The sequence below is a fragment of the Urocampus carinirostris genome, chromosome 17 (genome assembly GCF_059441175.1).
Source record: "Urocampus carinirostris isolate Australia breed hairy pipefish chromosome 17, RoL_Ucar_1.0, whole genome shotgun sequence".
In the NCBI taxonomy this organism is placed as follows: Eukaryota; Metazoa; Chordata; class Actinopteri; order Syngnathiformes; family Syngnathidae; genus Urocampus; species Urocampus carinirostris.
In genome coordinates, this window is record NC_142365.1 from 15309101 (window position 1) to 15319243 (window position 10143).

General features: G+C 41.2%; 1 protein-coding gene across 3 annotated transcripts; it reads left to right on the forward strand.

Moving 5' to 3' along the window:
* Positions 1–75: 75 nt before the first annotated feature.
* Positions 76–10061, forward strand: LOC148349319 (ras and Rab interactor 1-like). Of its 3 annotated transcripts, none has more exons than XM_088320405.1 (7): positions 76–353; positions 511–581; positions 2065–2265; positions 3204–3318; positions 5435–5507; positions 5586–5677; positions 7978–10061. In XM_088320405.1, the coding sequence occupies exons 3-7, from the start codon at positions 2065–2067 to the stop codon at positions 8841–8843; spliced, it is 1347 nt and encodes a 448-aa protein (XP_088176531.1). In that variant the 5' UTR covers positions 76–353; positions 511–581; the 3' UTR covers positions 8844–10061. The 3 variants fall into 3 exon arrangements, with proteins under 3 accessions (XP_088176531.1, XP_088176534.1, XP_088176533.1); XM_088320408.1 differs by having other exon boundaries at positions 76–334; positions 483–581; XM_088320407.1 differs by having other exon boundaries at positions 76–334.
* The last annotated feature ends 82 nt before the right edge of the window (positions 10062–10143 follow it).

Genomic DNA, 10143 nt, shown 5'->3' on the forward strand with positions numbered 1-10143 from the left:
ATAAACAAAACGATTAATTTCGTCACAATCATCAAAAATAACGTGTTTTAAGAAATTGTTGTGTTTCAATCAAAGCGTACCGTTAAGTCTTTGTTTTCCGATTCATTACTATTTTTAAAGCTTGTTTTTATTTTATCCTGAAAATTCCTCTACATGAATGTTTCCAGGTGATATCAGGTGAGAGGGGAGGATCTCTGGAAGGAGGAAATGAAGACGAAAAGCAAGAATATAACGCAGGAGCTCACCTTAGGAGAGAAAAGTGTTTTTTTCCCCAGAGCAGTTTATATTGATTATTATTATGAATAGCATGTTGCATCATCCAAAGGGACAAAAGGTGAGAGGAGCGACCACAGGTAATCACATTCCTGTTGTGAAAGTTTGACAAATATCTTAGATAATGACATTAAATCGAACACCTTAACTCTTATTACACAATGAGTTCTACAATCGTGCAATAGTGGATTTTTTTCTGCGTGTTTCAGACTGTCTTTTCCGCCTTTATTTCTTCAGCTCCCCATGAGGACAATCTGCACTTGAACCAAGTCTGAACTTGCTGACACGGTCCAGGATCTCTCACGCAGGTGTGTGCAACGCCTACAGTTGCATGCAGGCGTTAATCGGATTGAAAACGAAATATTCAGATGATGTAAATGCACACAGAAATCCGATTGCAATTGTTGAATTGGCCCCTTCATTTTCCAATGACTTTTCCGTGTAGTTTTTATGCATTGGAGTCATCTGATTGTTCGTTTGCCTCATCTGGGATATTTTTATGCCGAAAAGCAAACTTCAGCTTAAATGCTAAAAAAGCCGTGTGTACCGTAGGGGGTGATTTCTCGGAGACATTTCCGTTTTATTTTTGGCCCCAAAAAGGAATATTGTATTGTTATATCCACCCATATATAGTGTAAGTCCGTGCATAAATATTTGTCTTTCTACCTCATTATTCCATGCATTTAAAAGTTGTCACTGTGTATTTCACAGTGGCAGGCCATGCATTTCAAAACCAGAGACCTTCAGTAATGCTATATCTGAATCAATCCAACCCTCAATAACTATTTTATAGCTATAAAACATTTACTGCAGCTACAGCTGCGACACATATAACAAAGCATCAATAATAACCTCATAAAATTGTTCTATTATTTAGGACTATAGGCACATTTTACACTCTAGACACCTTTTTTGTGTGGACAAAATCCATCTTCCTTTCTTTCCTCAAAATGTCAATTACTCTGTCCGTGCTTTTCAATTCCATCAAAAAGTTATTTTCTATTCCATCAAAGCTAATGCTGACAGTCGAGCCTGTCCTTTCGTATTTCTCGCGTAAGTTTTTATCTCATTTAGGGTTAAAAATGTCTGTTCGACACAGTGGACACGTAGCTGCAGTCTTTTTCTTCACCTTTTACTTCTGTTACCGCCCCCTTGCCAAACATAGTTTTTGAAACTGCTGATGTTTCCTTGCGCCTGCCAGAAGGCCCTGGTCCGCCTACTTGAAATCTGATTGGCTAAACCAACAGCTTTGCCTACACTTATTTTATGCCTCATGGCCTGTAGAAATGGTTGTGAATTCCTCCAGGTTGACTTCTGACCCTAGCAACAAAAAAGGGCTGAAATGTAAAATGAAGCTGACAGACAATTTTGAATTATTTCATAAGTATCCATGGATAAAACATAATAACATGACATGATTCAAATATATTTTTAGGCCAGCCGAGAAAGCCTTGCCGGCCCTGATGGCCCACCAGTCTGATTGCAAATGTTTGGTCAGTCCTTTCATTTTCCAATGACTCCTGCATGTATATGCTTTGGAGTCATCTGATTGCTTGTTTCCCCCATTGCACTGTGGGATTTGTAGTACAGAGATGAATGGTACATGGAAACTTTGCCTTAATTGCGAAAAAGAAATACCCTCGTGAGTATTGGTTGTATTCTTACGGACATTTCTGTTTCATTTTTGGCCCGAAAAACGTATATATTACAGTTATATCTTTTCATATGTGGTGTAAGTCTGTAGACGTTATCACAGCTTGCAAGATGAATTATTTTGTCTTTTTGTTTTAGATGGCACAACAAGAAGAGCCTCTGTACGATTTCCCAGAGCCCCCCCAGGGGCCAGAGAAGAAGTCGAAAGGCCCCAAGCGAGGAGGGTCTCTGAAGAGCGTCAGCGTCCTGGACCGGCTCTTGTTGACAGTTCCTGTCTGGCTTCAGTTGTCGATTAACCCCGCAACTGCCCTGCACATTCTGCAGAGGGAGCCTCCAGGGGTAAGACGCAATTTGGACCGGCCAATCCACCTGAAATGCATGTCTTTGGAATGTGGGAGGAAACCGGAGTGCCCGGAGGAAACCCACGCAAGCACGGGGAGAACATACAAACTCCGCACAGGAAGTCCGGTAGCTGGATTTTGAACCCACACAGGAGGTTCCCAAGACCATAGAACTGTGCCGTACACGCGCTAACCACTGCGCCGCCGTGCTGCCCCTATTTGGTTTGTATTTATTTTAAAATTACGGATTAAATCATCCACAGGTCAGCTTCAGCCCGTGGGCCATATATTTGACCTTCTACTTTAGCGGCTACCGAGAGAAGCTACAAAAAAGGCCAGTAGAATATTGCAAGAGCCAGCTCAATTTACATAAAACAGCTGACAATAATCATAGCGACGAGCGGCAAGCCATAGGCTGCAGCTGAGTGGCTAAATAAGGTAACAGTGGAAAAAAAGCCAGAAGATGTCTGAATGACTGACTCGACGACATTGGCTGTAAAAGGCGAGTGATAGAGGGACAGAGCAGAAGCAACTAAAAACAATAAGAATAGCAGCTAGTGGTGGGGTGTAGTCTGCAGCCAAGTGGCTAACATGAGTGATTAGAGAAGGAAACCGTGGAAAAAATCGTTAACCCTGGGACAAGCTACTATTGCAAAATGGTCTTTTGGGCTTCTGTAGTAGCAAGATAGCCGGCAAACATGTCACCTTCTTCAAACAGTGTCTCATCTTAACGGAATATAATAACACATTTCTAAACCTAAATTCATGTTTATGAGATAGTAAATGTTTTTGCTTATGATTTGAATCATTCATGTTTGATTAAATGGTGTATTTTACACCACTAGAGGTGGCTTTATAATACACACTGGGGCTTTAATATATACTGGTATAATATATCTTTTGCACTTGTCAATGCGGTGTGGTGTTGCTTTGCAGACATTTCTGGTGCGAAAGTCTCGCACGTCTCAGAGAAACGTCTTGTGTGTAAGGCTTGTAGATGACAGCATTCCGTCCTTCGTTCAACAGTTTGGGATCAGGGAGGAACATTCAAGTAAGTATTGAAAGTTCATGGCCCGATAGTTACATCTCTCCACAGTGATTAGTGGTTCGTAAAGGCCCAGTTTGTATTATATAGCGACCCGTAGTGGTGTAAAATATGTCATTAAAATAAAACACTATTGATTCAAATGATAAACAAAAACACATGTATTAACTCATAAACATGATTTTAGGTTTAGAATTATGTTCCTACATCACCTCACCTGAAGAAGTGGACATGTTTGGCCACCATCTTGCTTTTACGGAAACCAGAATAGGATTGTGCAAAGCTAGCTTGTCCCGGTGCCGCTTTTAGCACGTAACGGCCACTTACTTAGCTGACCTCAAAATGTGATGCTCGCCGAGTTCTGTCATTCAGGCGTCTGGCGCTTTTGCCCCATTGTTTACTTCTCTAGTGTAGGAGTGGACAATCCGTGTCCCGCTACGTGTTAAACTTCTGGGATTCCGACCGAGTAGTTGGGCGAAGACAAAAAATAAAAGCAGTTCACTTTTATTACAAAGTTACAAAATAAAAAATAAACAGAACACTTTTGGCATGTGATCAGTACAACGTCCTCCCTAAAACAAGCAAGCATCGAGAAATACCAGGCTACTGTTTCAATAGGAAAAAGGCAAGGATTGACAAAAAATGAAACCTAACTGAGATGGGATTTTCCCAGTCCAAGTTAGGGAGCGACATCTTCACAATAAACCTTTCCGAAGACTGGACCCAGCTGGATTTTGATAGTTGTATGATAAGATTAGGGCAGACTAATCAGAGCACAACTTAGGAAACATTCCTGGGAAAGTACTGAATGATTGATACATTGAAACATCAAGTAAATACTAGAAGTGAATACTTCATTCAAATTTATGGATTAGTATAACGTACATTTATAAAAACTAAATGAATAAAAGGATTATTAAAATAATGATACGATGATTAATAATAAAACTAAGAAAGTTGGAAAGCTCTTGCAATAGTGACAGTTTATTTAAATGCGTCACTGAATAACTTAACACTAATCACTCATGTAGCACGGCGGCTGAGTGGTTAGCATGTCCGCGGCAGAGTTCTGAGGTCATGAGATCGAACCATCCTGTGTGGAGTTTGCATGTTCTCCTCGTGCTTGTGTGGGTTTTTCCGGGCACTCCGGGTTCCTCCCACATTCCAAAAACATGCATGTTAGGTTGATTGGCCGGTTCAAATTGTCCCTAAGTGTGAATGAGCAAATGAGTTATCTGTCTCTGTGTGCCCTGCGACTGGCTGGCAACCAGTTCAGGGTGTCCCCTGCCCACTGCCCAAAGATAGTTGGGATGTGCTTCAGCACCCCCTGTTGTGGAATGTGGATAATTACTAAAGATAAGTATGTAGGCATCTTGTGAAGGTCGTGGGATGACGTTGTTGCAGGAGGTCACAAGCTGATATGCTGAGGCGGGCGACCTTCACGAAATATCTTAACTTTATTTGAGAACACTGTGATGGCCAATGTTGAACGTCTGGAAATTTGAACGTGTCCAGAATGCAATAAAGAGCAATCCCTTTTTTCCATATCTCTGCGTATACGTTGGGGCGATGCCCAACGACGATCCCTCCAAAACCCTGTGACCCTACTGAGGATAAGCGGTGCAGATAATGAATGGTCACTCATGTTAGCCACTTGGCTGCAGGCTGTGACTTGCTGCTAGCTGCCATTGCTAGCTGTTCCTGTAATCTTTTACTGACTTTTATAGCTTTTCCCACTCGCCCTCCAGTTAGCCACGTACATTAGCTCTGACCAACTCCAGCCACTGGCTCTTTTCAGCCGCTCTAGGTGAATCCAGCTCGCTTGGTCCTTTATCATCAATGACGGGTATTCACAGCAGCTTTCATGTCCTGTTACTGGCTGAATTTCATCATTGCTCACTTGAGAAAATAAGGAAGTCGGCCAATGAATGTTAATATTTAGGCTTCTGTAGTGTGACATATTCCAATGCATACACTTTAGTTTAATTATATGCTACATTACCCATGGTGATTACACACTGTCACTTTAAAATATTGTAAATGATCGTTCAAATCAGTAGGATGAAGGATAAAGAGTATGGGGGTACTACAATGTTGACCATATTTCACTTTTTTATCCCAGCTCTCTCGTTGGAGACATCAGCCATTAGCTTCCCGGACCTTCCCAGACTCGTTTCCTTCTATTGTGTCAGCAGGTGAAGTTCATTTTGGTCATTGTAAAGTTCTTTTTTTTTCTTTTTAATACTTTAAAATCTGTTTTTTTTTCCCATTAGAGATGTACTACCGTTTCCTCTGGAGCTTCCTGAAGCCATCGCTAAAGCCACCTCCCACAAAGAACTAGAGTCCATCTCTCACATGGGAATAGGTTGGTTCTTCCAAGAGAAAAAGAAGTCAAATCCAACCCTAATTTAGTTACATCAGATTCTATACCACACAAAACAACTTTTTATAAAAATCATGGAAAGTAAAAAACAAAAACAGAAGGGCTAACAGGATGCATCAACAAGTTTCGAGGAATCCTGGAAAAAAAAACACAAATACAGTGCAATCTTAAACACAGTTGCTTTGTTTTTATTATCACCTATAACTTTAATTACTGTTCTTATATTTCTTCTCATTTTATTCTACTATTGCAGCTTCACACTGCAAAAAACCCTGTCAAAATTTTATCAAAAAAGTAAAATAATGAGACACATGTAGCCCTAAAACATTACTTGGAATAAAAAATCGATTTATTTATTGACATCTATTTTTCAAATGCAATATTTTTAGGGAGAAACTATTTTAGATACTCAATTTTTACACCAATGTAAGATGTTATTCAGGTTCCCGTGTGGGCGGAGGAGATCCCAAAAACACAAAAAACAAAATAACATTGTAGAAGAATATTTGTTTCAAGAAATCTGTATTGGATAGTGTATAAAAAGGGCCTCTAACCATTTTAGAGCCGAGAGCTACTCTTTGTTACTAATTAGCAAAAAATTGACCCACTTTAATACGCATTTTAAAAATGGCAACCTATGTTATTAATGTCGTTACTGTGTTATTACCAGGTTAACTACTGGAAGTAGGGATAAATAAACTATAAAATGTTTTTACTTGATAATAACAATGACCCAGTACTGGTGAGCTCTTTTCAAGATAGACGTTAGAGACCCATGGTGTATACTGAATAGGAAGAGAACAACAAAATTTACCAGGATCTAGAAGAGTCAATGATATAAAAGCTCATCCGATACGGTCTTGAAGATGCATCTCCGCCACGTCATGCTGAAACACTAGCTAACTCGCACTGAACAAAACATAAAAAGCAATGCAAGAGATGTTGGAAAACCAATTGGTTCTAACTGAACAAAACACAAAAGGAAGGACATATTTTGCCTGGATATAACCATAACATAATGTTTCAAGACTAACCAGCTCCAACAAAACTGAACATGTAAAGGAGACAAGACGAAATGTTTTGGAATACCAACTAGCGCTAAGTGAACAAAACACAGAAGATTACGGAGGGAACATTGTCATGGGGAGATAGAACTACCGGTACATAATATTCCAACACCTACAGAACAAAGCACGAAAGACAGCACACAAAATATTCCCTTACGTGGACAGGACGTCTATGGTGCCATTTCAATAAGACCAAGAAATACAATACAGGCACAATTACTTGCTGTAACAGTACAAAAAACATATAAGACGACGCAGGATCGTTCAGGACACTATACTGTAGGTCTAACTGAACAAAATGATAAAGAAAGACGCAGGATAAGTTTGAACACTAACTAGCTTTAACGCGGAGGTCAGCAACCTTAGTTTTTAAAAAAATGCTAGGAAATGAAAAAGAAGTTGGACGGCGATATATATTTTTGAATCTAGTTCCGGATAACGGCTAAACAAACATTCTTAATGTTTTTTCAAGGCCGTAAAAATGTTTAGAATACATTTTTAATGAGTAATTTTTTATCTATGAATCCTTTTTAATTAGCATAATTTGATTAGAAAAAAATAACACTTTATTTTGCCGTTCCAGACATTTTTATTTATCCTGTTATGGCTCTTTCATAATTTTCGGTTGCTGAGCTCTGCTCTAACTGAACAAAACATAGAAGCTGATGCAGGGTATTTTATGACATTAACTAGCTTTAACACCTACGTTCCAGTAGAATTTGCCTCATATCCCATTCCAAGACATACCCAATGTAAATGGAATGCTGTTCTTGAACTATTTAGAGAATATAAACCTTTTTGGACTTCTTTGGACTGATTGCAACAGTGAATGTCCAATGATGCAGAAATGCCTTTAGGCGAATTTTTAAAAAATCTGTCAGCATTATCGTGTATTTGAGTAAATATTATACACGGTTGGATTAACTGGACTGTTTTTGGTCATCTTGTTTTAGGCTGATTCTGAAGTTTTCTGTGATGAGTAAATTTTGACATGGTCATATTTTAAATACTAAGAGTTGAAACTTTCCAATGATATGTGGCATGATGTATTTAATTGACTAGTGACAACCTGCAAGCATTTATTTGCTTTTCAACATTAATGGCTTAACTAAAATAAATGTAAGAGTCCGGATGCTATTTTGAAGGAAATTCAATGATGAAGAGATGGATGTTTTGTCATTCACGATAATAATCACACCTGAATTTCGTTCCTAGAATTCTGGGGCTCGCACCTAAACGTTCGGGGCCCGAGGGAGCCCCCAAAAACTCGGACAACTGACAAGACTCCAGAAGCCCTCTTGAAGCCACCCACTTCATATCCGCCCGGTTCCTCCCCACAAACCGACCATCCAGCGATCAGCATTGAAAGCGAGCATATATCGGACCCCAGTTCTGTCCTTTTCCGCGAGTTCTGTCCCATCGAGACCCGCAGCCCCCGCGAGCTGGACTGCGGCTCAGGTTTGGGTGCGCTCTGCTTCATCAACCCTCTTTTCCTCGAGTCCACAAGCGCTCTGTCCAAAAGACGTCTGAAGAAGCGAAGCTTTAAGGTGCGAGTGTCCACCGAGACCTCTACCCTAATGTTGCCCCCTCTGGCTCCACCTCCTCCGCCTCCTCTGATGCCCAAAGCTCGAGGGAAAAAACCCAACCTGACAGAATCAGCACAACTTCCAACGTTGGAGGAGGAACTCCTTGACGATCCGGATTACATGCGGCCGTCTTCGGCCATGACTCCTTCCAACCCACACTCGTTGTCCCCAGTTCCACCACTTCCTCCCAAGCTCTCACACATACTCACGTCTCCATCCTCGCCATATCAATTCCCATCTCCAATGTCCAGCTCTCCTTATCAGTCTCCATGTTCCTCCCCCAAGGTGAACTTCTCTCTGTCGCCTTTCTTCTCGCCCTCCTTAGTCAAGCTGAGGGTGGCCAGTCAGATACCAGACAGTGGACATGAGGACGACAGAGTGGAAATATTCGACAAAGAAATAGAATCTGTCTCTATGGATGATGAAAACAGCCGCAGTTCCTTTAGTAGCCTAGAGGAGGAAGAGAGGCCACAAGGCAATGAATTTGCGACATAAGTACAAAGATCTTTTAGTTATTATGATTAATGGGAACCAGAACCCCTCCATCCATCCATTATCTGCACCTCTTATCCTAAGTAGGGTCGCGGGGGTGCTGGAGTCCATCCCAGCTAACTTCGGTCAGTGGACACCCTGAACTGGTTGCCAGCCAGTCGCAGGGCACACAGACAATTTACTCGTTCATTCACACCGAGGGACAATTTGGACCGGGCAATTACTGACATGTATGTTTTTGGAACATGGGAGGAAACCGGGGTGCCCGGAGGAAAGCCACGCAAGCACTGGGAGAACATGCAAACTCCAGGAGTTTCAATCTCATGACATCAGAACTGCCCCGCCGTGCTGCCCGGGAACCAGAAGCCTCCCGCAAAAAGTGTAAATCCGTGAAGAAACATCACACCTTCATAAAATCCCCTAAGGGTCAAACAAAACAACTATAGAGCTACAAATAACACAGAATTGCAGTCAAATGAATTGTGTAATGACAAAAAAAAACCAAGGTACAATGAAATTGGTGGGCTTCTCTTTTCAAGTGTTAGAAAGTGATGTAGAGAGCGGCTGTCTAGTTGCACACTAGCATGAGGTAACCTATAATCCCTGCTATAATCAAAATACAACTGTCCCAACTGTAGTGGTGCCCCATGAGTTGTAGCTCCAGGTCACCTGTTGCATAGGTAATGGCTCTAGCATTGGTGAGATACAGGCTCAGCATGGGTGGCTTAAGTTATTTGTTGGACTAGCCGTGGCAGTAGGCCGGCTCTTCAGCCTTGGTATTCCTTCTCCCCAAGGCCGCCTTAAGTTTCTCACGGACCCGAAAATCAACTCTGGAGCAGCTGCTGGTTACCACCATTTTTTTACACTCTCAACTCTCCTCAAGAGTCAATTTAATTGCTGAATTTATTTCAAAGTGACAAACCGCTGAAGTTTGGCAGCCTCTGTTGTTTGACTGACAGCAGACACCAGCCTATTACAGTCTCACACAGATATTCACGCCCACCCAATACACACACCAACTGCCCTGTGATTGCATTTGCTGACAGCTCACAAAGGAACACAATGCAGGGTACATTGATATCAATGACAATACAATTCAATTAAAAATCCACAAAGCAGTCAACCAGCTATAACCGAAGCACGACTGATAGCTGGTAGACTGTATCACACTTCTACTCATTTGCATTTAAAATTTTGTAATACTGTATACCATATACTGCAGTGTTGTGGTCCTGTCACAAGATCATTGGGACTGGCCAAGATTAATCTCTAGGGCACAGTTCAAAGGGGTGGGTGTAGCAGA